Source organism: Crocuta crocuta, unplaced genomic scaffold, assembly GCF_008692635.1.
Source record: "Crocuta crocuta isolate KB4526 unplaced genomic scaffold, BGI_CrCroc_1.0 scaffold170, whole genome shotgun sequence".
In the NCBI taxonomy this organism is placed as follows: Eukaryota; Metazoa; Chordata; class Mammalia; order Carnivora; family Hyaenidae; genus Crocuta; species Crocuta crocuta.
In genome coordinates, this window is record NW_027527853.1 from 1,467,762 (window position 1) to 1,495,245 (window position 27,484).

Consider the following 27,484-nt stretch of genomic DNA (forward strand, 5'->3'; position numbering starts at 1 on the left):
GCAAACCCTCATCCCTCACAAGCTTCTGAGGCAGCCTGTTGAGCGCAGGGTGCTCAAGTGTCTGGGAGGGAACACGCAGCTGTCTGGGGGTCAGGGAGACCCTGTGGGGTTGCCTGGGCCTGTGGTGGGTGCAGAGCCCCTCACCATCTGGCAGGCGGGAGGCTAGGACGCTAGAGAAGTCTGACCCTCTCCTCGGGACTTGCTCCCCAGAAAATCCTCTGAATGAGAGGCAGGACACTGCCCAGGAGGGGGCCCCACCAGCACACTCCCTGCATGACCTCCCCGTTCCTTCTCCGAGCCTCACTGGCCCTGGTCCATAAAATGGGGGTTCTGGGGTTTCTGTGAGAGGCTGGGGACTGTGGTCAGCACAGCACCTAGCGCACAGGGGCTCTAGATTTACTGACGCAGTGGCTGCTCTATGTTCTGGAGGTGGCCTGACTTCAGCCCGGTGAACGGGTCACCTCTGGAGACTTCCCTGTGTGGACTCTGCAGGCTGTGTGTTCTCTGCGGAGTCATGGCCCAAAGCCAAGTGCAGCAGCTGGACTGCAGCTCCTCCTCTCTTCCTGTTCTCTCCCTGCCCCTCCCCCTGCCCAGGCAGCACAGAAAGCTGATTGTAAGCAAATTCCTGGCCTAGTGCTGGGCAGAAATGGCTGCAAGAGGCCTAGGACTCAGCCGGGCTGTAGGTGCCTCTCTTTTCCCTGCTTGGAGACAAGCTCACTGGGAAGCCAGGGGACGCCTAAAGCCTGAGTACGACGCCGTGGTGATAGGAGCAGGTAACCAGGCTGTGCTGGAGCTGAGGGGTGGCCCCGCTCCAAGCCCAGTGGGGCGGGGGGCGGGGTAAGGAGAGAGTGTGCATTCCCAAGCCCCACCTCTCCCTCTCCTTTGGCCACAAGCTGGCCAGGGTTTGGGCCAGAAGAGCATGGAGGGCGGGTGGCGCAGGGGAGTGGAAAGCCCACTTAGTCTGTGAGCAGGCACCAAGGTTGTGGGGCTGGCTCGGCCATCAACTTGCTGTGGAGTCTGGGGCAGACTCTTGCCCTCTCTGGGCTTGGGTGTTCCCTTCTAGAATGACCAGGGAAGAATAGGTGAGCTCAGGGGGGTCCATATACCTCCTAGCAAAATTAGCTATTTGGCACCACATTCTTGGAAAGCATATGGTGCACAAGGGTTGGAAAGAAAGAGCCTTGGGAAAACAGACCCATGAAATCCAGTCACGCCAAGTGCCCTGACTTCTGGTCGCCACCACCTCACCACTAAGACCATACCCCAAGGAAACTGGAAGGTTCTGTAAAGGGGGGGTAGGAAAAAATAGAACTGAGTCGCACACCTGTGGAGCCTGACAGCCCCTGTTGCCTGGCATATCTGCTGCACTTCGCTGACCCCCAGGCTACAGAGTGTCTGATTCTGTCACGTGATTGTGTGAAACCATGGGGCCAGGGCCTGGACAAGGTTGGCTTTGCTCAGAGCCTTCCATTCAACACTCCCCAGGAGCCTCAAATAGCAACTTCTGGCATTCTCTGCCACTGGGTTTAGACAGACAATGGCGGGATCGAAAGAAGATGCTCATCACACAGCTTTAAAGCTTCATTCTGTTCTGACGTATCTTCATTTTTGTATGTTCTAAGAGCAGTCGTGGCCAGTAAATGTTTAACGGTTGCCTCTTCAGGAAAAAATGTATGCAAACATATATACATAAATTTATAAATACTGAAATGAAAGAAGCATAGCACACAATTTTACAAATAAGATACACAGTGCTCTAAATTCCAGGTGGCCAACTGGTTCTCCCCAAATTTCTGGGATTTTTGCTACACTTAGCAGCAACCTTCTGGTTCCTACTGACAAATAAGGCTAGTTCCAAAGGGAATGTTTGACCTTTTCATTGACTTTAAAGAGTAGAACCCATGATAAGCAACAAATGTACATCTGAACTTCACTTGTTCAGTAATGGGAGAGATTTTGCTCAAATAGATCATGTTTTTCCCATTCTGGGAGAATACTTTCTTAATTCTTCGTGATTATTCATGATGGAACAGTAAGGGACGCAGCACACAGGTTTCATCTGCATCATTAGCCTTTTCTCCATCACTTTCGTAACTCTAACCCTCAACAAAGCAATACATGGAGCCACGATATGTAATGTTCGCTGACTTTCATGGTGCAGATACCTCCACCATAGCCTTCTTCAAGCTACCACCGTGACGCAGTTGCGTGTGAATTTGGGAAAGAGTCACAGCAGCATGCTAGGCCACGGCACGGCCTGCTGACGGCTGCTCAGAGGTAAAGAACCACAAGAGCACAGGTAATTGTGACATGTAGTAAAATGATGTCAGGAAGTTGACAAGTTTTGACTATTTATTACCTTTGTTTACAATTTATTTCATTGTAAGTTTATATAATTTAAATTTTAGCAATGGCTGTGTTTGACGACTGTCACAAACCTCCTGGTGGGGGAAGCCAGCTGCGGACCTCACTGATGGGGCTCGGTAAATGTCAGTGCTCCCCTGCCCCTTTTCTGCCCTTGGTGGCAGCACACCCCTGCTGTCTGCTGGCAGGAGGGTTGACTCCAGGTCACCAGATGCCTGGGTGAATTGCCCACATGTGTGTGAGTCTCAGGTGTGAGTTTTTGCTTGACATTGTTTCTTTAATTGCTAAGCATAAAGGGAAGCCCCGTTTAAGGGCATTTGGGGACCAAGTGAGGAACAGAGTGGCATCTTCTGAGAGAAGGGTTATTTCTGCTCCCTGAAGTCACACCGCTACCTGGGAGCCACCTTGAAGATGACCCTGATTATCACTTGACTAAATATGCCTAAGAATGACCCAAGGAGCTTGTTAAAAATGTAGTTCCTGGGCCTCGTCTCTGGTGATTAGGATTCAGCAGAAGTCAGCACATCCAACCAGAATTTGGGGTGGGCCTGATGCGGGGGCTGCTGGCCATGTTTGGAAGCCTGCGTCCAGAGCAGCTCCTTTCGGGATCCCCACGTGCCTGGCTGTCTAAGGATCCCTGCGGTCAGGCTGGAGGTTATCAGAGCCTGCGGCTTAAGACCTCCTCACAGGGCAAGGAGAGGTCACCAGAAGCCACAAGAGGGCCCAGGCAGGACTGGGGATGGACTAGTGGAGGAAAGAGGCTGGGCTCTTGGAATCTTGACCTTTGTCTGTTGGTGCATCTGTGGGCTCACGTGTGATGATTGAATTGGACCAAGTTGCCTGGAAGCCTTTATTCATTTTCTGAGATTTATGATCAGCACTATTTAAGAGACAAATAGCTACCATTTATTGTGGGTTTCCGAGGGTCAGGTGCTTTACATATATTACTGGTTATTCTCCCTGCAACACTGCAAGAAGCCCAAAGCTCATGGCAGGTTGGAATGACCCTCTGAGTGCCATATTCTGTAAATAGCAAAAACCAGGTTGAGCCCAGGACAGTCTGCCTTTAATTTGCCATATATATTGGAGGGCAGAGCTTTTCAAACTGCAGGTGCAACCCGTTCATGAATCCAATCCAGCGTATTTTTTAAATCTTCTTAAGAAGGCTTTCAAAATATATAAAAATAGTATATTAACTCATCTTTCTACATGAAATATAATCAAATAGATTTATCAGCTTCATCACATGATGAGTTCATATTGTTCATGAAACTTTTGTTTCTGTTAAATACATTACATGTGGGTTGTGTGCCAAATCACAGTGTAAAATGCACTTCCTCCTGTGGCTCCTGGTCAAAGAGAGTTGAAAAGCTCTGTTTTAGAGATTCCTTTAATGGAAGAGAAGTTGGCTCAATGACCTCTCAAATTCTGGGAGTCTCTATGTGGAAAGTGTAAAACAAAATCAGCTCAGCCATGAAGAAATCCATCATGTGGGTCATTGCCGCCTCCTATTTATGGGTGTTTGTCAAATTAATGGCTGAACATTTTATTTGAGTGAACGCCGGGTTCAGGCTGGTGCTCAGAGAACATAGTCTTCTACTGACATCCCCGAAGACTCAAGTGACCTTCTGTCACCAAGGAGAAATGTGTGTCGAGTGTTCCAGACAAGCCCTGGCCCCACTGCCTGAAAACAACCAGGCCTGTCCTCTGCCCAAAAAGGGATTCTCCCTCAGCAGCTGCGTGCTATCCTTAAAGTAGGGGGAGAAGCAGCACTCCCAGCTCACTGGCTTTGCTTGGCCAATTGCATCGGAACGACCTGGGGGCTTGTGGGAAATCTGTCCCAGGGCCCCGCCTTCACTCTGCTGAGCAGACTCTGGGGAGGGGTTCTCAGGTGATCCTGAAGCTTCCGGAAGCAGGAGAGACTCTTGCTACCAGTGGGTCTTGTGTGCAGCATGGGATCCCAAGTCAAGTTTAGGGGTCCTAACCCAGGGGCAGCCCTCCTAAGACTTTTGGAAAGAAACTTAAGCATATACATATAAGATAGCAAAGTTCACCCAACCAGCTGGCATGCCTCTAGCACACATTGAAGCTCTCTGTGTTCAGTTACTTCATTTTGAACCGTTCCCATCTTATTTCGAAACATTGGTGATTGACAAAGGCAAACCCATATGACTAAGGCCTTCTGGGGCACTACAGTGAACCACACCTGGGGAGAACAAACCACGTTTGACAGCAGCCGGCCACATACCCAGCACGCACCTGGATGGCTGGTGATTCTGCACCAGACAAGGAGGTCTTGTCTGCATGCCAGCATACCGGCCATGCCCCCCTTCTGTCCCTGGCACGGGAGCTGTGACGCTCCCTCACCAGTCACTTGCTCGTCCCCAGGTGCTGGGAAGCCCAGCAATGCAAGGCTTCGTGAGATAGCTTTTGTCTGATGCCTGTGGATTTCTCCTCGCCCCTCACTCCAGCATGGAGCCACTGGCCAGGCCAGGGTGACAGGACATTTTTCGAGCCAGGACAAGAACCAAGGTTTTCTGACTCCCCACAGACCAGGTGTTTTATGGCATCAAGCTAGATGCTGTTGCAACATCCAAGTCTCTGCTACCTCCCCAGGATCTTCACGAGCATGGAGACAGGGATGGGTGGCCACATTCCTCAAGGCCTAGGTCTGTCTGCTTACTGACCACCGCTGCTCTCCTCCTCTTTCCCTTGTCTCATTGCAGGACACAACGGGCTGGTGGCTGTGAGTACCTCCCCCTCTGCCCCACGACACTGGCCCCTGGGCATGATGTTGTCAGCCAGAATGTGAGGAAGCCAGCAGGGTGTGGACCACGGGAGACATGGGAGGCAGGCTAGTCTCTCCTCTCCCAGGTGCTGATCAGTGGCTGTCAAATGGATTTCTGCAGTAGTTAAGGAGGGTATCAGGGTTTCCCTTTCTTCTCTCCATAAGGTATGTGCATTTCCTCATGACTTTGAGAGAGTCAGGGAGCTTTCAGAAGCAAGATGATGAAGAGGTGGAAGCGTATGTAACTGACATAGACTGGGAGATATGTCAGAGCCTGGGGACCTGAGGCCGGGTGGGCCCTCTGACTACAGATGACTGGGCAGTCCTATGTATACAGCACCTTTGCTCCCCAGCTAGGTCTTGGCCATGTGCCACCCTGAAGTCTCCAGCAGTCACACGGCCCCAGGTATGCCCTGGAGACAGCGAGGAAGCCAGGCTAGCAGAAGAAGCAGGGCCCTGGCCCCAACGCCACTGGCTTCTAGGCCCAAAGCTGAGCCAGGTCAGGCTACCCTAAGGCTATGCTTCTCAAACTCTGGTCCCTGTACCCCTAGGAAGCCACAGCGTGTGCCAGAGGTGTTCGCAAGACAAGCATGGAACATCTTTCTAAAGCAGAGGCAGCTCTAGAACATCAATACAGGAGGACTTAGCAATGCTGGGGAGAGGGGGCTGGGAGACTGGCGTGGAATCTTAATCCTTTCCCTGACATATTAGTTTTACTTGAATGTGTTACAGGGAGTGCTATGTAACTCAACTGATCAGTAATTTAAAACATTGATTTTATGTTAATATGAACATGGGCTCGTCCCCCAGCTCTGCCACTTTCTATCTGTGAAGGTCAAGGCAAGTCATAGACTCTCTGAGCCACAGTAAAATGAGAATAAAAACGTCCAGTCTCTCAGAGTTGCCATAAAGCAAGCAGACGACGTGCCTTGAGGCTCAGCCACACAAAGCCTCACAGATTGGGACTCTTGTTATTGGAGGTCCCCAGCCCAACGGAGGCTGGTGTCAGTGCCCTCCAGCCGAAGACACACCCAGGCACAGCCCTGTCATTCAGGGAGGTGGGTGGTGACTGGCTTTGTGGGGCTGGGGGCATGCACACCTTGGAGACCACAAGGCAGCTCAGGAAGAGGGGGCTAAGAAGAGCTTATTCTAGGATTTGAACTCTGATTGGATAATTTGAGGGACAAAGGAGGGGTCTGCTCTAGATGGGATACTGTCAGAACGTGGGAACACCCCTGTGACTGGCATCTGGATAAATCTTATCTATGGGGATGGGGACCAGTAGGAGGAAAGGGTAACTGGTAAGGAAGCGACAGCCTCTCATTTTGGCCAAGAGGTGGGGGTGGGGGGTATTGGGTATCTTGTGGGTGACCCAGAGCCCTTGTTTCATGTTGGTACTTAGACAAACTTGTGAGATGGGCTTGCTCTGTCCCATTTATCACGGTCTCAGTCTGAGGCTGCCATTCCATGAGGCTGCTCAGGCGTGATGGGGGAACAGTATGGTTTACAGCCGAGGGCCAGGCGGCTTCCCAATGCCAGGGCGGCCTGTTTTCTTCCTCACTGAGACGTGTCAGGAGTATAGATCCCGAGTCCAGACCACCTGGCTTCAATTCCCAACACCTCTACTCCGTGAGCCTGAGCCAAGCTATTGACCTCCTTGGGCCTCAGTTTCTTCATCTGTGAAATGGGGAGAATCACAGTGCCCACCTCTAGGGTTGTGGGGTGGATTAAATGGAGTGATACACTCGCAGTGTCTGGCACAGAATCGTTGCCAAGTGAACTTTTAAAAAGAAGCCTCCTGAGTTACACCATCTCTGTTGCTACCTTGGTGGGGATGGTGGTGGGAAGACCAGCACTGCAGGTCAACTGGCTCAGGGCCAGTTGATTTCCCACTAAGTGTTAGGAAAAGTGTCCCCTGCTCACCCCCCAAATAAAGCTGTGCTATGATCGTAGCTTCCTCTGTTGAGCACGTCCTGTGTGTCAGGGATCAGTGCATGAAGCAGGCCAGGGGGGTATTATTATCATCAGGCCTATGTTTGTGCTCAAGGAAACCAAAGCCGGATGGATTAGGTACTGAGGCTGCTGGGGCAGAAAGAGGAAGCAGAGCCTGGGTGGCCTGGCTGAGCGATCACTGGGCAAGCCCATGTGCTGCCTCTCTGCTTCTGAGGAGATGAGGCTCACCCTCACCTAGCGGAGATGGGCACCCTGGGCAGGGCTGGGCAGGGTGCAATATGACTTCCCAGAGCCACCCAGCCCATGCAGGAGGGAAGGTCACCTTCAGCTGGGACATGGAGGCGGGATCAGTCCTGTTGCATCTTGCAAGACATCTGGGAAAGTGGGAATTTACAGAGGAAGCAAGGGGAATGACATTCCCAGAGGCGGGAATAGCATGAGCCAAGGGGTCGCACGCTGGCCCTGTAGCGAGGACCCCGAGCTGGCAGGTCGGCCCCAGGGATGAAGGGAGGGCCCTGTGTACCCCCCAGGCGGCGTACTTGCAGAGACTGGGGGTGAACACGGCCGTCTTCGAGAGACGCCCAGTGATCGGGGGTGCAGCTGTCACCGAGGAGATCATCCCAGGTGAGCCCTGAGAGGTGGTGTGGGGTGGCAGAGGGTGACCGGTGTGACCACCAGTGACTGTCTTTATCGGATTCCATTCCAGGGTTTAAGTTCTCCCGAGCGTCCTACCTCCTCAGCCTGCTGAGGCCACAGATTTATACCGACCTGGAGCTGAAGGTAGAGCCCACCCCCCGCCCCCGATGGCCTGAAGGTGGGGCAGAGGGCGGTTCCAGCTTCCTGACCTGGGGTGAAGCCTCCCTATTTTGCGCCCACGTGGTTCCCTGCACCTGGGGTCTCTCTTCTATCCAAGGGTTGGTCTACCCGCGCGCTCTCCTCGGTGCAGTCCCGCAGATGAGGCTTGTCTAGCCCACCCAGTGTCTTAGAAATGGGAAATTTCACATAAACTTGGACATCTTTTGAAGAACCTTGTCAACACCAGGCCCATGTTCCTGCATGTGGCACTGGCTGGTGCCTTGCACGGGACTGGGGTTCCAGCTCTGCCCGGCCCCATCGCCTCCTGGCATCTCGCCTGGCCCTCACTGGATACCTGCCTGAACCCTCGGGCCTCTGACAAGAGCCCGATTTCTGCCCTCCTTTAGATCCTATACCATTCTCAGTCTCTTGAGCAGGAAGTTGGACCCCAGGGACTTTCAGCTCCTCTGGCTCCTGGGCTGCTTCGAGGGGATCCTGAGAACGCTCAGTGCCCCTAGACAACTCCTCTTAGTCAGCTTAACCTCGGGCCACAGGCTGACCCAACTCTGCCCCTGCCCTTTCAGGTCCTATCACCCCCACTGCCTCTTTTGCAAACTCGGTCTCCACTTAGCTTCTCCCGGCTTGGTGCCTCTGTCACCACTACTCAGAGAAAAGGGGCCTGTGTGTCATCCGTACAACAAGCTGTGAGCACATTAGCACCAACTTTGCTCTAAATTGAAAGTCTGAAATTAATAAGCTCTTCAACAACGGTCGCCTACTTAGAGAGAGAGATCATGGCCAGCCGGGCAAGACTGGATGAAAGGTAGCCAAGGCCTGGGAAAGGGTCTCTGGTCTGCAGTCCACACCAGATGATAGCTGAAGGCAGCCTGCAAACACACCCATTATACATCATGGCAGATGTGGCAGGGGTGGGGGAGGGGGGTTGTGGGTAGACTCTCCTTTTGAAAAATCTAACTTCAGAAAACTCAGGATGACAGAACAGAAATTTTCGCGTGAGTATTCTCTTTACAAAAGTTACTCATTTGAAAACAGTCTTTGTCATAGGGTTCCTTTAACTAGAAAAGCCCAAGTGAATTGGGTGGATGATTTGACCTCTAACCTTGAGCTGCATTAATTAGGAGCATGGTGCCCAAATCAAGGGAGAAAATAGTCCTGCTTCGTGACACACAAACTGACCCCAGGTGGAGCCTGGAACACCTTACTGAACAGGACACTGACACCCTGGAAGGCGTCTACAGCAGGGTGACTGAAGCCATTCTAGGAATGTCCTCTTTCTAGACAACAATAAAGAACAGTTTATTTTACCAGTGTCACAACCTGGGCTACAAGCCCTAATGCTCTATCAACTGGTCTTCACCTGGGAGACAAGAATTGTTTTAGTGTTCCCATTTTATGATGAGGGAACCGAGGTCCTGGGAGGTTAAGTTCACACACTGGGCAATGATGAGAATTTGCTCCCGGAAACCTGAGGCAGAGCTCTCAAACTTGCAGGTCTGCCAGAACAACGTGGGAAACTGATGGGACCCTGGGGGACCTTGATCTGAGGGCTGATTCTGCAGGACTGTGCTGGGGCCTGGGAACCACACCCTTTGGGCCTCCCTTACCTCTGGTCCCTCGTATACACCTTGTCCCTTCCTAGCGATTTCCACCCGGGATGCTGTGCATGCTGAGAACCCTCACGGGGAAATCAGAGGAAGGGCTTTGTTCTTATAAGAGAACTGTATGATCCGAACAGATCTAATGGTGATTCAACATCCCTCTTCTGATTCTGACACCACAAGACCATCAAGAATGACAAAGATTCAATTGATGAGAAAGTCCTGAATCAGACAAAAAAAAATATTCATATTCAATTAGTTATACTTGAAGTAACTCTTGGGTCCCTTATCTGGGTGGGTTATTAATTCAGGAAACATTTCTGAGCCCCTGCCCTGTGTCCCGCACTGTGAGAAGCCCTTGGGGACACTGTGGTGAGTGGGGGAGGCAAGGTTTCTGCATTTTGGGAAGGGAACTTCGGGTAGAGGTAGGTGCTGCCTGAAGAAAGGAAAACAAAACAAATGCTAGTGAGGGACCAGAGGTCCAGCCTGGACTGGCATCCAGGAAAACTTCCCTGAGGAGGTGACATTTGAGTTGACATGTGGATGCTAAGAAGTCACCAGCCTGTGGCCACCTGAGCAGAGAATGTTCCAGTCAGAGGGAAGCAGAGGTGGACAGGCCCAAGGCAGAAGAAAGCAGACAGTGATGGCAGAGGGGCAGCCGAGGGTGAGGGAGAGAGGGTCCAGATCGGCTGACCTAGGGCCTTGTAGGCTGTGAAGGAGGGACTGCATTTTATCCTGAGTGCCATGGGCAGAGGGAGTGGAGGGATGGAGTTTATGACTTCCTGAAAGGTCAGTCCACCTGTTGGGCAGTGTGGAATGTGGTAGAAGCATCTGTGGTCTCTGGATGGCGGTGGCTGCAGTAATTCAAGGATGGTGGCTTGGGCCGAGGGGCAGTGGAGATGGAGAGAAGTGGACAACTTCTGGAGACCTGGGGACAGTTGTGATGAAGAGACAGGAAAAGGAGAAACTAAGGATACTTCCTGGGTGAGAAGGAATTTACTAACCGGAGAAAAACCAAGCTGAAATTTCCTCCAGCTTGGATCAAATACATTTCCCCATGTTGGTAGTAGAAAGGACCCTGGAGGTCTCCCAGCTCAAACTCCTACCAAACCTTTGGACCCACCTCTATAGAATGTTCCACCCATGGAGATCCCACCATCTGGACTATCTCTGGTTTGAGGAAACATCAGCTGTAATTGTTGGAGAGGGCGTTTTCGGTTTCCTCGTGTTTTCCAGAACTTCTACTCACAGATCTCATTTCTGTCTCTGGACATGTACCTTGTCTGCAACATGGCGTTCATTTATTCAGTCTACAGAATACGTATTGATTGCACTATATCTAGGTGCTAGGGATATAGCACTGAGCAAAGGAACTATGCCCTTGAGCTCACAGAGCTGACATCCCCCCTGGGGGAGACCAGGTGACTAAGCATGCAGTTAGCCAGGGGACAGTTAGTGCTTCAGAGGCAAATAGAGCAAGACAAGGGAGCAGGAAATGCTGGGATGGTAAGGCCTTGCTGCTCAGGTGACATGTGAGCAGAGCAGTCAAAGAGGAGAGGGAGCTGGCCAAGGATCTGGGAAAGAAGACTCGAGGTGCCAAATCCATCAGGTTAAGCACATTAAATATGTACAGCTTTTGGTATGTCACTCATACCCCAATAAAGTGGGTTCAGAAGAAAAGAAGTCTTTAGTTGGAATAATGAGTCTTACTTGTGGGGCCAACTCAGGCCCCTTGTGTTTTATCTGTACCTCCACTGAAGAAGTGGAACTTGGAAAGTTCTGTTTGCCAAATATTTGTTTCTCAAATATTTGTAAATCAAATCATATTTTAAGTGCATCGAGGGAACTTCCATTTAAAGTGACCCTGGAGTAAATGAGTCTGCAAAGTAAATAAAATTTTTTGATGTGAATAATTTATCTACCTTGTAAGTATGGATTTTCACATAACCATTGCTTTATTGTGTCTTTCTAAATTTTAATTATTTATTTCCGAAGTGGGGGCAGTTATAGACTAGTGCTGAGAGCCAGAGCTTTGGAGTCACAGAGATGTGGTTTTGAAACCCAGATCCACCTCCCAAGGTGACCTTGGATGAGTTATGTCACTGCTCTGAGCCTCTGTTGTATTCATACAATGAAGACAATATAGTTAGAGTTGTTGTGAGGTGATCGTTGTAAACCCCAGTACAGTCCTTGGCACAGACTAGCGTGGTGTGGTATGGAATTACATGGTGTGATATGGTGTGGTGTGGTGTGGTATGGTGTGGTGTGGTGTGTGGTGTGGTGTGTGGTGTGGTGTGGTGTGGTGTGGTATGGTGTGGTGTGGTATGGTGTGGTGTGGTGTGTGGTGTGTGGTGTGGTGTGGTGTGGTGTGGTATGGTATAGTGTGGTATGGTAGGGTATAGTGTGATGTGGTGTGGTGTGACATGTGTGGTGTGGCATGGCCTGCAAAAGAGTGCTGGGCAAGTGCGCTTTTTATGCACTTACATTAGAAAATGTAAGAACCAGAGCCACATGCCTTGGAGAACTATATGCAGATACCTAAATTGTTGCAAACACAATCAGAGAAGGGTCAAGGGCAGAGGCCACAGATCCCTTAAAATGTTGCTTTGCTATGTGTGTCCTGCAGAAGCATGGCCTGAGGCTTCATCTTCGAAACCCCTACTCCTTCACCCCCATGCTGGAAGAAGGCACAGGGAACAAGGTGCCCAGGTCCCTTCTTCTGGGCACAGACATGGTGGAAAACCAGAAGCAGATCGCCCAGTTCTCGCGGAAAGATGCGCAGGTAAGGAAAGGGACCGGCAACGGGTCTCTTGCTCCCTTGCCAGCCTGTAGGTGGCTCCTGAAGGGAAGTGGGCCTGGTCGGAGTCATCCTAGAGCATGTCGTCCAAAGGCCACGAGGGCTTGGACAGGCCACCCCACCTGTCCTAGGAGGGCTCCAGTCTGTGGAAGCCTCTGATCTGGAGCACTTCAGAGAGAAGGAGATGGGGGACGCCGGTTAAGGCCAGTGGACGCTGGAGACCCTCAAACTTATGTGTGTTCAGTATGAGGCCAATGTTCCGGTGGCGTCTGCTGGTTGAATTTCAAAAGGGAATCCACTGGTATGTACTTCTCCTATATGTGCTTTCTGTCTCTCCAGCTTTCAGGTAGAACTCCAGCTGATCATCAATATTAAAGCCCATGAAAGCTGAAAGAGAGGGATGAAGGGAGGATCAGAGACAATTATGGATAGAATGAACCGGATCAGGAATTTAGGACAAGAGAGTTGTAATAAATATTCATTGGATCTGGCATCAGTCCTCAGGCAGCCCAAGGCAAAAAATTGTCCAGGATGGCATAAGCCAGTCTGCTGGAAGGAAGGACATAGGTCTGATGGAGAACACAGTTTTCCCTTGGGATTTATTATAAGGAATTTGTTGGGTATTTTCATGTATATGAGTCATTGAGTAATCTTTTTAAAATTTTTTAATGTTTATTTATTTTTGAGAGAGAGGAGGGGAAAGGCAGGGAGAGAGGGAAACACAGAATCTGAAGCTGACTCCAGAGTCTGAGCTGTCAGCACAGAGCCAGACGCGGGGCTCCAACTCACAAATGGTGAGATCATGACCTGAGCCGAGGTTGTTCGCTTAACTGACTGAGCCACCCATAGCATTAACTCATGTATCAGTGAGGACGTTTTCATAAGAAGAACCTAGGTTAATACAATCCATGCGTGTTGCTTTTTGTGATCTATTGTTGGGTGAAACCAAGAGAACTGCAGACACACAGAATCTCTCTTCAGCCAGTGGTTTCTAGACCCGGCTGATGAGCAGAATCACTCGGGGAGCTCGCTTCTTCAAAGCGCTTCTTTTTTTGTGCGGCGGGTCAGGGACCCCTGCCTCCACCATCTCCTCCAAACCCTGACCATCTCCGATGCACCAGAGAGGATTCAGGACAAGGCCATGTCCCCGGGGCCTATAGGACAGTGGCGGAGGCCTTGCGTGCCAGTGACCACGGGAACCCGAGGCAGATGCCACATCCCGGGGTGGAAAGTAAGGAAGCCAAATTCTGGTTTTATCTTTTCACGTTGTCACATGAAAGGCCTACCGTTGAGAAGGCTGCTAAGGCCATTTTTATCAAGCCTTCCACATAGAACTTTTCTTTTGTAACCTTATTAAAATTCCATGGATATATTCATGAGAGTAGATGAACCAAAAATTAAAAGCTGGGGGCTGAGGATCGAGATAGGGCCCCGGTGGCCGAGACCTCCATCCCAGTGAAGGAAGGGTGGGCCTCCTAACCATCTGCTGGAACACAGGGGAAGAGACCTTACTTTTACCAGTAAGACACGGGAAGACAGGCTGCAAAAAGAAACTTTAAAGTGGTTTGATGGTTTATCTCAGAAACCACATCCTAGGATATCGCCACTTTTCTGAGGCTGACAGCTGGTCTTGGCCAGCGTAACCCCTCATCCCTGCCACCACCCTGCTGGCTTGCTCAGGATGTCTCTGACCGTGTCTCTGACCTCCCCTGGTGCAGACATCAGCTCAGAAGACCCCGAACTGGGAGTAATTTGCCACAGCAGGGGCTGGGTGAGAGGCGGAGTCACGGGGGCCTGGTGAGATACAGCAGGCCACATGGGGGCGCCATGGAGGGCAGAGCACTGGGGCAACGACCTTGTGGGATTCTAAGTAATGGGGCCTTGACTCAGGGCTCTCTGTCCCAGGCCTTTCCCAAATATGAGGCGTTCATGAATCGGTTGGCATTAGCCATAGACCCTCTGCTCGATGCGGCGCCCGTGGATATGGAGGCCTTCCAGAGGGGTTCCCTGCTGCAAAGGCTCAAGTCGCTCTCCACCCTCAAACCCCTGCTGCAAGCAGGTAAGTCCAAAGGACAGGCATCGAGTATGATAAATGACCTTTGGAGAGTCGAGCCCATTTTCTTGATGATTGGACAGAGACCTGAACCTTCTTCAGCCTGCAACTGCCATCAATTAATAGAGGCTACCCGAGCATTCTGGGGAGAAGGTCTTTGCCCAGCCTGCCCTAGAAACAGAGCCTGAGAAAAAGCTTATATGCAAGTAGTTGATTTTGAAGGGTGACCCCAAGGAATGGAGGGGTGAAACTGGAAAGATTTCCAGTGGGGGGCTCTGCAGAAGTTCATGGACAAAGTGTGTGGATACGGGGAGGGGTGAAGGGTCAGGGCCAGGAAAATCTATCACAAATGCCAAAAGTAAACACTACCTCTCAGATGACCTGTCAAAGAAGCTTCATGCGATAAAATGTATTAAGCAAGTGCTGTGTGCTAGTCACTAAGCTCGGCACTGTGGCTACACCAGCCGGAGACCATGCCCCATGCCCTCAGAGCCTGACTGCCCAGCGATGCTCTGATGGAGTGTGACTCAGCCTCAGAGCAATGGACTGGCCAAGCTGGCTACCTCCCAGGGTATGGGTTTTATAGAGCTCGAAGTAAGGGAATAAGGGACAATTTAACATTTTTCCAAAACTAATTCTAACAACTAAAATGCATTAAGTGCCTATGAATTTGCAATCACTTTACACCTCTCACTTAGTTCTCACAATAGCTCCTGGGCATATGAAATATTACTCCCATTTTACGGATAAAGAAATAGGAACAGAGATATCACAGATTGGAGTGGCTCCTTTTTGCCTATCTCAGCCCGTTTTATGGGCCTTCTCTTTCAGGTCGCATCCTGGGAGCCCAGCTGCCCCAGTATTACCAGGTCCTCACGGCTCCTATTACAAAGGTGAGGGGCTCCCCAGCCTCAGGCTGGACCCCACTGTGAGGGGGACTGTCCTCCCCAGGTCCCTGTGCCCTTCTCCCTGACATTTTGCTGTCCTAGGTACTGGATCAGTGGTTTGAGTCTGAGCCTCTAAAAGCCACTCTGGCAACAGATGCTGTGATTGGAGCCATGACAAGTCCCCATACTCCAGGAAGCGGGTGAGTGCGGGGTGTGGCGGTGAGGGGTGCAGGGGGAGCAGAGTGCTAACAGCTGCCACTCACCGAGCTCTCCCAGTGAGCCAGGAGCCAGGTGCAAAGCCAAGCGCCCGTCTAACCCTCAGAGCAACATCTGAGAGCTGTGGCTCAAAGAAGGGGCCGGTCTTGCCTGAAGTCACACAGCCAGTGGTCGCAGAGCCGATTTCCAGCCCATGTTGTCTGACCCTCCAAAATCCTCCTTAGCCGCTACTCCTTACTGCTTCCCACCGTGATATCTCAACACAAACAACTTCCCACTCTCCTCCTCCTCCACTTCCTCCTTTGTTTCTCTCTCTCTCCCATTCACTCCTCTTCTCTGTCTCTCCTCTTATCTCTTCTCCTCCCACAAAGTCCCATTAGCCCTCCTCCCCCTCCCAGATCCTTTCCCTGGGTTCCAGGGCACGCACAGGCACAGACATTTTGGTGAGGGTGGGACGCTGTGGGTGGGGGCTGTGCTGACAGCCTGAGCCGAGAGGGGGTAGGCAGACACAGTGATGTCCCTGCCTATGGGATGACTTAATGAGCCCCTTGTAGGAGCAGAAACAGAGGGTGCGTGTGTGTGCATATTTATGTGTGTGCCCGTGTGTGTGCCGTGTGTGTGTGTGCATGTGTGTGTGTGTGTGTGTGTTGGGATAGAGGATGTTGCCAAGTGTTGGGCCATTTCCAGTGCATCAGAAGATGCAGCTAGAAGCTGTCAACGTGGCTTTTCTCTCAAAAGATGAGAACCACCCTTGGAAGTGGTTTTTCCACACACACTAAGCCAGCTCCGAATTCCCCAGGGCCATGGAAAAAGGGGGTTGGTAGCGGTTGCCATACTTCGGCCAACTCTGTGATCCGCCAGCCAGTTTGGGATCTTTCAGCTGGGGCCTCCTGTCCTTTTCTCTGTGGGTCTCCAGGAGGTCTAGCTACTGCCCAGTTTGTGAAGTGTGCCTTTAAGTCATTTGTTTCTCCATTAATTCTTTCAGTCAATATTGATGGAGCACTTCCCTGTGCCAGTGCTGGGGCCAGGTAGTAAATGGAGCTGAAATCCTAACAGGAGAGGTAGACACAGAGCAAGTGACGGTTCCGGAGTTCTGTGAGGGTTAGGATAGGGGTCAAGCAGGGGCGCAACGCTGTCCAGGGTCGGAGAAGGTCTCCAGGAGGAAGGCATGTTTAATCTGAGACTCTCAGGACAGGAGGAATTAGGTAAACAGATACGAGGGAGGAAGGGCTTCTGGACTGCTGGAACAGCACGTGCAGAGACGCAGGGGGCCGAGCACGGACGATGTGGGGGCTTGCTTCGGCAGGAGTGTGGGCTGCATGGGGGAGCCTGCTGAAGGAGGAGGCTGGAGCCTGGAGGCCATTTTCAGAGACTGGCCTTTATCCTGAAAGCAACACCAAGTTAGCAAAGGAGGCAAAGGAGAGAAGCGACAGGACTCAGCTAGGCTTTGAGATCAGGCTCCAAGTCTGCAGGGAAGAAAGGGTGGGAGAAAGTGTCCAACTAGAAGAACGTCAGTACAGCCGCTTAGGGGTGAGGGGAGAGGCCTGGACCAGGGAAGAGGCCTCAGGGAGCGAGAACTGGAAAATTCCTTGGGAGGCAGGGTGGATGGCCTCTGATTGCATGGAGGCCGTGAAGCCCTGGTGGGAGTCACAACTGGTCCCCAGCCATCTGTGGGAAACGGGAGCTGCCATCACCCAGATGGGACAGTGAAGGAGCAGCAGGTTGGGGAATGGGGAAAAGAGATGAGTTTAGCTGCCTGCCGAAAACCCCACCCAGATGGGGGTCTCTGGGTAGCTGGCGCTCAGGAAAGAGGTAGAGCTGCAGGTTTGGGGTTCACCGCAGCGTGGCTGGGGCTAAAGTTCTGCACACAGACACGTTTGAGTGGGGAGAGAATGTAAGGTGTGAGGCAAAAGGCTCTTACAAGAGCCTAGAGCCCACTTAAAGGCTGATGGGAAAGGCAGCATGTGGTCAGGGAGAGGCTAATAGCAGAAAGAAAGGTCTGTTTGCAGCTAGAGCTCGGGGATTAAATCCCACCTCCAACCACTTGATCCCAGTGGTCTGTCCTCAGGTATGTGCTGCTACATCACGTGATGGGGGACCTGGAGGGAATGCAAGGGGCCTGGGGCTACGTCCAGGGTGGCATGGGTGCCCTCTCTGATGCCATCGCAAGATCAGCCACCGCACACGGAGCAAGCGTCTTCACCGAAAAGGTGAATGTCCCTCCTACCCCTACCCTGATTATTTGCAAGAATCCCAGTACAGAACAAAACGTCAAATTCAGAAGCTTCCTCATTTTACTGACGCAAAGTGGGGCTGGAATCAAGGGGCTAAGTTTATGTAGCCTGTTAATGGCTGGGCAGTGGCAGCCAGGCCCCAGTTCTTCTGACCAGCCCCTTTGAATTCTCTGGCCCCTAACTCCGTTTGGGTTGAGCCTTTTCATTGGAGCGGGTGGGCTAAGGCTTCACCACTTTGCTGCAGAGCCTGGCAGGGTGGCTTCAGGCTGAGGAAGCTGGCAGTGCCCGGGGGCAGCACAGACAGCAGCAGTCCCCCAAGATCCAGCTGTATTTTCCTTCCTGGGGGGTTCCCGGGGCCTCACTCTGGTGCGCTCTAGACAGTGGCTGAAGTGCGGGTGAGCAGCGAAGGGCGCGTCCAAGGAGTGGTGCTGCAAGACGGCTCGGAGGTGAGGAGCAAAGTGGTGCTGTCCAATGCATCCCCACAAGCCACCTTCCTGAAGCTGACACCACAGGTGAGGCCTGGGAGGTGGAAGCAAGATGTCCGCCAACATGGGGGGCGTTGGTCAAGGGAGCCAGGACTGCATGAGGATGGGAGAGACAGGCACCGGGTCTCTCTGCACTGGGGGAAGCCATCCTTCTCTCCCTTACCCAGCGGGCAGGCAGCAAACAGGGAAGAAGCCTCACGGGTGGGAAGGAAGGTCGGGGGGAATGAGGTGACCTAGGCCATGCAGCTGGCGATTAGCAGAGCCAGAGCTAGAACCCGGGTCCAACTTTACCCTACTACCCTGATTCCCCCTCTAACCAACACTAATTCTACCATCCGTGTCAGTTATCTATGGCCATATCAAAGCTGCAGGAAACACACTCAGCTTCTGGGCATATATTAAGAATACTGATTTAGCACACAGAACTGGAGAATTCAGTTGAATTTGACCGAGTTCAGCCACTCTGGCCTTGCTCATGCACCTTCCCTCAGCCGTGGGAATTAGTGGGCCCTGTTCCTCTTGGCTGGCCTCGCTCATGTGCCCAGGCTGACTAGCTGTGCTCCATGTGTCCTTCATCCTTCAGCGTAAGTCCAGGCATGTTCTCGGGGTCTGGCAGAAGACAGAAGTAAGCAAGCTCACTCATGCAGGTGCTGTTCAGGCTTCTATCTGCATCCCCCTTGCTAACATCCACCTTGCCCCAAGCACAGAGTTACAGTGAGAGGATGTTACAGAGGTGCGTGCGTCTAGGGAGGGGTGAGGATTGGGGGGAATTTTTGCAACTGAGCACAGCTTCTCCATCACCAGAAGGTATGATAATATGAGTATGGAGGTCCCAACCACTCTTGGGACTATGTGGGGGTACAAGATACCACTTTTTCTGAGTGATTCCACTAAGAAAATTCAACAAACATCAGTTCATAAGCACCTTGTCAAGACACTTCTCAGATAATCAAGATTTCCAGGAGCTTGGAGACCTGAGGAGGAAAGGAGCCCACTGGCCATATCCAAAGCAGGAGTTCGTGTGGGCCATTTACATTGCTCCGGCAGAGCTCAAAGGAAGAAGTGGTTAGCATTAAGCTGGAGGGAATCCAGAAGGACTTCACAGAGGAGGTGCTTTGGCTGAGCTCTGAAGGATGGAGGGGATTTCTGGCAGCAGCGGTTGAGGGACCATCCTGAACAAAGGAAGAAGGCGGCCTCCTTGGGGCCTCAACCATCCCCAGGCTTTTTCATGGAACCTTCTTCCAGGAATGCCTTCCTGAGGAGTTCGTGGACAAGATCTCCCGACTAGACACCCAGTCACCTGTTACCAAGATCAACGGTAAGAGGCACACCAGACTGCAGAGCTGTCTCTTCTGACATTACCTGAGTGAGAAATTTCCAAGTCCGGGAAGAACTGATCTACATCGTCACCTCTATTCCCTGACCTCCAGCCCCCTAGAGGTCACTTTCATACTTTTTCTTTCCAGTTCACCGCATGGGTGAGCAGGGTTATGGGTAGAGAAAGAGGATCCTGGGGGCCGAGGGCATAGGCCTTTGGGCCCTCATCCTCCTCCTTGGCCCATCAGTGGCTGTCGACAGGCTGCCTGACTTCCTGGCAGCCCCCAGTGCTCCCGGGGGCCAGCCACTGCCCCATCACCAGTGCTCCATCCACCTGAACTGCGAAGACACCCTCCTCCTCCACCGGGCCTTCGAAGACGCCCTGGATGGCCTGCCTTCCCACAGGTGGGTGGGCGCTGGGGTTCAGTCCCCTGTTACAATCTCACACACATGGGCCGGGTGTGTCTAGACACGACAAGCACTGCCTCTTCCTCCTGGTGTTAGACATTCACAGTGTCTCAGAATCTGCCTAAATCCATACTTAAGTCTAAGGATAGGAAGTACATCTGAGACAAGACACCTGTGGGCCAGGGCAGGTGAGGAGTAAAGGGTAGGACACGGTTCAGCCAAGTGTCACGGATTCGCAGGAGGGGCAAAGGACTGCAGAGAAAGCAGCACTGGCATTGGGGAAGAGTTGCAGGAAATGCTTTCTGGGTATATGAGTCAGAGAAGGGGTTTCTCTGACTCGGCAGCCCCCTCAGTGGGCGCGCACTCACCCGATTCCCCTGCTGCATGGTCTCTTGTCTCTGACAAGATGCTTTCATGCAAAGCTTCTAAAAGCATTTCCTACCTCCCACCACAGCTGTCTCTCCCTCCTTCTGGGAACAGACAGGGGTCTTACAGGAGCAGTGTCTCTCCCTACTGTCAACTTCCACCAGAGCTTGTTGAAAACCCACTCTGGGCAGGACTCTGTTAAGTATGGGTTGGGGACTTAGAGGTCGGGCAGGGGCATGAAACAGACCCAGAGCTTATCATAAGTCAGGCATATAAATATTTATAGCATGAGGTAAAGAGGACACGTGCCCCGCGAGAAGGGTAGAAGGCAATGTCCATTGATTCATTCATAAATATTTTGAAGCCCCTACTCTGTACCAGGCTTAGTCCAGGAACCTGGGCACAGAGCAGCAAGCAAAGTCAGCATGGCCTCTGGCCTCAGGTCACTGACCTTCTGTTGTGGAAGGCAAGGCAATCAATGAATATGCACTGATAGTATGGAGAAAATAGGTCAGAGGAGGGGTGGTTGCTAGTCTTTATAAGAAAGTCAAGAAAGAAAGACATCTCTGATAGCATGGCATTTGAGCAGAGACCCAAAGGAACTAACTGGAAATAAAAATCTTATAAATATCTGAGGAAGAACATCCAGGTAGAAGGCAGGTCAGGTGCAAAGGCCCCGGGGCAGGAGTGGAGTGCTGTGTGGGAGGCACAGGGATGCGGCCAGAGAGGCGCAAGAATGAGAACCTGGGAGTGAAGGGAAGAGGTGGGGTATCCTGCTGGCCCCTGGCAGCCTCTCCTGGCTTTTACTTCAGGCAAGTTTGTGTAGAGCATGACTTACATTTTGGAAAGACCCCTCTGGCCACTGTTTGGAGGAAGAAAAAAAAAAAAAGCATCTGTTGCAATTGGTTACTATTGCAGAATCCAAGGGACAGAGACATGTGGCCTGGACCAGGGTAGGGGTGGTAGAAGTGAAAACCAGTGGCCAGATAGGGGCACCTGGGTGGCTCAGTCAGTTAAGTATCCAACTTTGGCTCAGGTCAGGATCTCACAGTTCATGGGTTCCAGCCCTGCGTCGGGCTCTGTACTGACACCTCAGAGCCCGGAGCTTGCTTCAGATTCTGTGTCTCCCTCTCCCTGTCCCTCCCCTGCTCACTCTCTGTCTCTCTATGTCTCAAAAATACATAAAACATTAAAAATTTTTTAAAAAGAAGTAACCAGATACTGGGTGTTTGAAGGTGAAGCTGACAGCATTAGCTGCTGGACAGGAAGCGAGGTGTGAGCAAGAAAGAGGAGCCACTGGAAGGTGGTGGTTGTCTTTACGAAGAAGGGGAAGCTGGAGTGTCTGGGGAGGAGCAGGCGTTAGGCATTCGGGGTGGGACAGGTGACTGTGGAGCTGCCTAGCGGTCAGCCAGGCTCAGAAGACACACTGTAAGTGAGGGATGCAGGGGAAAGGCCATTTCACGTGGCCCGAAGGTGGTCACATGTGGAGATGAGAGGGAAAGCGTGCCCCAAGTAGACAGGGTGTTATTAGCAGGTGAGGGCGGGGAGGCCGTTCAGGGTTCTGTCTGGCGGCCGCAGCCCCGGCGGCTCTGACTCCCCTGGCCGCTCAGAGAAAGGCGATGGGACAGGAGCTACCTGAGCACCTGCCGCCCTAGGCCTGGCCCCTCTCCTCATTCGTTCGTGCTGCCTGCTGGGCCCTGGACACCTGAGAGGCTGGGCAGAGCCCAGGGGGTAGTGGAGGAAGGTGGGGACAAGCACCCATTGAGAGGGAGGCTAAAGGGGACCGGAGGCCCTGGGGCAGGGGGTGGGGAGGCTGGGGAGGGACTGCGAGCACCTCTGGAGCTGTCTGGACTATCCCTGGGGGGCACGGAGCCCATGCAGGCAAGCAACGGCCACAGCCTCAGCCTCACAGAGACAGCGGCCTTGGGGCCATGTCATCCCAGGCCTTCCTTCATTATGTCCCTGTCAGCTCAGAGACACTCCCAGCCCTTCCCTTGGGGCAGCTGCTGTTCTTCACACCCGACCCTCACCCCTCCCCCGCGTGGCAGGCCTCTGATCGAGCTCTGCATCCCTTCCTCGCTGGACCCCACCCTGGCTCCCGCCGGCTGCCACGTCGTCTCGCTCTTCACGCAGTACACCCCCTACACGCTGGCTGGGGGCAAGGTGTGGGATGAGCAGGAGAGAAACGCTTATGCGGACAAAGGTAAAGAGGGCCGGACCGTCCTGTCTCCAGAGCCGCAGGCCGTGCAGCCCCAACGCACCCCTCTCCTCCTGACTGCGCATTCAGGATTAGCCATGGCAGGTCCTGTCCCAAAGGGAGACAGGTACCCAAGGGAACCCCAAGTCAACACAGGGAGTGCCTGCTAGGGTCTGGCACTGGGCTAGGAAAGCCTAACAGACACGGTTCCGGTCCTTACGTTGCTCACAGTCCAGTTAGGATTTGGGGGGACTAATAGAGGAACCAGTCTTACAACACAACTTACGCTGTGAATCGAAGGAGGAAGGTACGCGCCAGAGAGACAAGGAGAGCTTTCCCAAGGAAGGGACATCTGAGCTGGGTTTTAAAGGAAGAATAGGAGCTGGCCAGGTAGTAATGGGTATTCCAAGCTAAGAAACAGCTTGAGCAGAGCAAGGAGGTGAAGACAGCTTCGCATACACACGGGAGACAAGTAACTTTGTGTTTAGGGCTGGTGTGAGCAGGTGGGAAAGTGGGGTAGACCCAGAGGCCTTTGAAATGAATTATTTATTGCCCCTGGACTCTTCATGTATTTTTTGCTTATTGAGATATAACTTGCATATGATAAAAATAGACCCATTTTAAGTGTGTAGTTTAATGAACTTTCATACATTTGCCAAGTTGTACAACACAGCGCCCCCTCTTCTTCTTCCTCACACCGTCTCGTTTCTCTGCCGTCCCGTGCTCAGTGTTTGACTGCATCGAGGCCTACGCCCCTGGCTTCAAGGGCTCTGTGGTGGGCAGGGACATCCTCACACCACCTGATCTGGAGAGAATTTTTGGGCTTCCTGGAGGGGTGAGTATAAGACTGGACGTCCCTCATCACATTCCTCCCCCTGCACCCCCACTCCCTGCACCCCCACTCCCTGGCACCCCCACTTGGTCTTATCTTGTCCCTCCACACCCAGCCTGTATCAGGAAAAGAGGATGTTGCAGACACCACGGTGGAGAGCGGACAGAGAAGTGGTCAGACCCAGGGAGCGGGGAAGTGTGAGATCAGACAGAAGAGACAGTGCCTACTGAGAAGGTCACCAGGATGTCCCCAGTCTGGACACCCATGGCCGCCTCTCCCATCTGACTTTCTTCAGAGGGAGCTCCCCTCTTAAGGCAGCAAATCCTTGGACTTTCCTCTCCGATTTATCAAAGCCTTGTTGAGACTGAAGGCAAACGGACCAGTTAGGAGGCCAGGTCCATACTGCAGCCACCAGCTTCCTGTGGCTCTTGGTGGTTTCCAGAGGGTGAGGCCACAGTGAGGCTGGCTGTACACAAAGAACACCCACCAGCCTGCAAAGGCTTAGGACAAAAAAAAAAAAAAAAAGGAATACATCTCATTAATAATTTTTGTATTGATCTCATGTTGAAGTGATAGTGTTTTAGCTTTATTAGGTCCAATAAAATATACTAATGACATTCATTTCACCTATTTCTTTTTAAACTTTAATGTGGCTCCTAGAAAATAAAAATTGCATATGTGGCTCATGGCATGTTTTTATTGGCCAGCGCTGGTCCAGAACTAAAGTGGAGGAGGCCAGGCAGTGGGAAGGGAACAGAGTGGATGGGTGCGGGAGGCACAGGGCAGGCTGAACTAAGAATTCTCCGTATAATGTGTTCAGGGCAGAGGTGACGTGGAGGGTCCACCTGGAGGCCCAGGCAGGGAAGGTGATGTTGCCCACTGAGGCAGGGAATGTGGGAGAGTGGAGACTTGGTAGGTGGGGGAGGATGAGCCCAGCTTGGGACACGCTGACAGGGTCCAGCAGCTGTCGATCTTCTTGTCCAGACCTGCCCCCTCCTCCCCCCACCCCTACAGCTTCCCGGCTGCTCAGACCCCAGCCAGGAGAGCAGAATTAAGCTTGAGTCCCCTGTCCCTTGTCTGCCATCTACTGTGACTCTGCTGGAGCTTGGACCCCTAGGGCCCAGGCTCAGGTGGGTGTCTTGGCCAAGGAAACATGAGCCGGCTGCCAAAATAAGTCAAATCCTCCATTTCTCAAATGGAATGAGGAGGATTTGTAGACCTCGGCAAGACACATAACATCTCCCTCCTCTTTCCCCCTCACACTCTGAAGGTGCTCCTCACCTTTCTTTCCTCCTGATAAATCCCTCTGGGAAACTCCATCTCCAGCTTGAGGACCGCAACTGTCCTCTCTCTTCCCTCCCCTTTCTACCTCATAAGAATCCAAGAAAACATGCTGGAAGGAAAAGAACCTTCCTTGGAGAAGGGGAGGGGAAGAAACCTGCAAAGGCTGTGAAGACCATAACACTCGTATGTTAACAACTGTGGCCCTCCCTCCTGCAGAACATATTCCACTGTGCCATGACCCTGGACCAGCTCTACTTCGCCCGCCCTGCACCCCTGCACTCCAGCTACCGCTGTCCTCTGCGGGGCCTGTATCTCTGTGGGAGCGGTGCCCACCCCGGTGAGTGACGTGGGTCCCCTTCCCTGTGCGGGCTGTGGGGGCTGGCTGGACGGCAGAAGCTTGCTGAAAGGGGGACGGACAAGGGAGGCAGGGAGAGACGGAGAGGAGCAAGGAACTCCCATGAGAACAGACCATCCCCCATATTGGGGATTCTCAGCGCATAGGAAACAGGCAGGGGAGGAAGGGGGCCTCTGACAGCTGGTCACAGCCTCAGGGTAGCTCCCACCTCCTCCCCACAAGGTTTGAGAATATGTCCCAGAGGCAGCTCTCCAAATGCCAGCTTTGGCTGTGAAAGACCCATGTCCCTGAATTCCCCCTCCAGATGTCAGACCAGTAAGGACTGGTAACGTTACATTTCTCAATTTAAAAATTCTTCCCTGCATCTATTCCAAGCCCCGCTGACCTCGCCAGGGCTGCCTTCCCCTATGGACATGCCCCAGGGAGCTCTGTGCTTCCGCCACTTGCCCCTCGAACCCTTAGTCCAGTGCTTTGGTTTCACATGCTGAGGGTCTCCATCCAGCACATCGACTTTCAGGCTGAGGGGGGCAGGTGCTTGGACTGTGTGCCGGGCCCCCTGCCCAGAGCTCTGATGCAGGAAGCCTGGAGGCGAGCCCAGAATCTGTCTTAATAGTCGTCCCAGTTCTGATGGCCACGTCCCCAGCACCGCCCTGCAGGCGCCGATGCTCTGCTTCCTTTATGGCTTCCCCAAGCCCCGGGCCCCATCCACTACCGGGGGACGGTCGTGAGCACCACATAGGTTCATGGGGGACTCCCTTCCAGGAGGAGGCGTCATGGGAGCCGCGGGACGCAATGCAGCGCATGTTGTCTTCAGAGACCTCAAGAGCGTGTGACCTTGAACCAACTCTGACCCAGGAAAAAGAATCCACCCTTGAGATTTTAAGTCCCTATTGGGTCAGCTTCCCAGCATACGGCTGGAGGCAGACAAGCCCTCCTGCTCAAGGCACTATTTTAGGAGAAACTTACAGGTTACTTTTGATACTTGTTAACCTGGTGCCCATGTCTTCATGAATGAGCTAGTTCTGTGTTATTAAAACAATGTTTTATGTAAATAGTTTGCGTTTTTCTATATATTACTATATATTTTGTATGTTTTAGTAGATGCAGATATAGAGATGATATAGACATAGACATAGCCACCTCATTATTTAATCTCACTCAACTCAGATTTTTCATCTGTAAAGGATTTGCTTTAAAAATCAAATAGGGCAATAGGTCATACTTTAGTCCGGTATCTGACACACACCATAAACATTCAGTGCATGGACATGGGCCGGCTGCTAGTATTGTCGGTGAAGATACTATTGTCATTTTTGTGTTCTGTGGGAGGTGCTCTTTTCAATATTCTTTCTTTAACTGAGCACCTAGAACTGAAAGCAGCCTGCTGAAGCAGTGTGACCAGGGCTGAGCAGAGTGATCTTCGGGTCCCCCTGAGCTTTTCCCATAAGAACGGCTGCCCAACCGAGGCGCCCTGGTCTGCATTGACACAGCTGAAGTTCTGAGCTTGTTGAAAGTTTGGTTCTGGTCTGGGTTCTGAGATTTATGTTTCTCACCCTCAACCCCATGTGATTCATCCCAGGGCCCCCCAAAAAAGTCTTTTCCCAGGGGAAAACAGTTGGAAGAAATGGAAGCATGGGAGGGAGGCAGAAAAGGAAGGTGAGGAGGAAGAAACGTGAGGGGCTGAGGGCAAGTGCTGGCCGAAATCTCTGGGGAGCCGTGTCTTCCTTCTCTGCCAAGTCAGTGGCCTTGTTCACATCTCCCTGGTCTCAGCACGCCCCGTTCCCTAAAGAGAGCAGGACTGGATAACAAATAGGAACCTGGGCCTGGGGCACATCACACCCCACTCGGTGTTTGAAAGTATCAATGATTGGGGTTGGGTTTGGTTTTTTATTTATTATTTTATGGTGAACAGAAGTCACAAAAGCTTGTAGGAATGTAGGAAATTTCAATAATACAATAAGAACATAAAACTCAAAATTAATCTTACCTGCAGAGAAAATCACCATTACCATTTCCAGTATTTCCAGATAGTCTTTTAGATAATAGGGATCATATTCTATATTCTATACATGGATTTTATATCTTTATTTCCTTAAAAATGTTTTCATGTCTATTTATCTTTTAGATAGAGAGATAGCAAGCAGGGGAAGGGCAGAGAGAGGGAGACAGAGAAGCCCAAGCAGGCTGTGTGCTGTTAGTGTAGAGCTGGATGTGGGGCTCGAACCCACAAACCACAAGATCACGACCTGAGCTGAAATCAAGAGTTGGACGCTTAACTGACTGAGCCGCCCAGATGCCCATCTTTATTTCTTTTTAATTCACATCATGAGCATTTTTCAGCCATAAAAATTCCTTGAAAACACTATTTTTAATAGCTGCCTAATATTCTCTTTTAAGGCTATACCATAATTTATTATGGGACATTGGGTTCACCTTTGGCCTGGATTCCTAATTAGCACATATTCTTTCACCATGCCTACTTCTACTTGAATGAGTCACCATCATATCTCTCAGGGTGCAGCTGCTGTCCAGGC

General features: G+C 51.8%; 1 protein-coding gene across 1 annotated transcript; it reads left to right on the forward strand.

The window, feature by feature from the left end:
• The first annotated feature begins 646 nt into the window (after positions 1-646).
• PYROXD2 (pyridine nucleotide-disulphide oxidoreductase domain 2) lies at positions 647-26,002 on the forward strand. Its single transcript, XM_077780573.1, has 16 exons — positions 647-773; positions 5,091-5,110; positions 7,636-7,729; positions 7,812-7,885; positions 12,146-12,301; positions 14,222-14,375; positions 15,201-15,262; positions 15,359-15,456; positions 17,541-17,682; positions 18,084-18,218; positions 19,437-19,509; positions 19,757-19,913; positions 22,331-22,485; positions 23,208-23,314; positions 24,812-24,932; positions 25,713-26,002. The coding sequence occupies exons 1-16, from the start codon at positions 647-649 to the stop codon at positions 25,781-25,783; spliced, it is 1,746 nt and encodes a 581-aa protein (XP_077636699.1). The 3' UTR covers positions 25,784-26,002.
• The last annotated feature ends 1,482 nt before the right edge of the window (positions 26,003-27,484 follow it).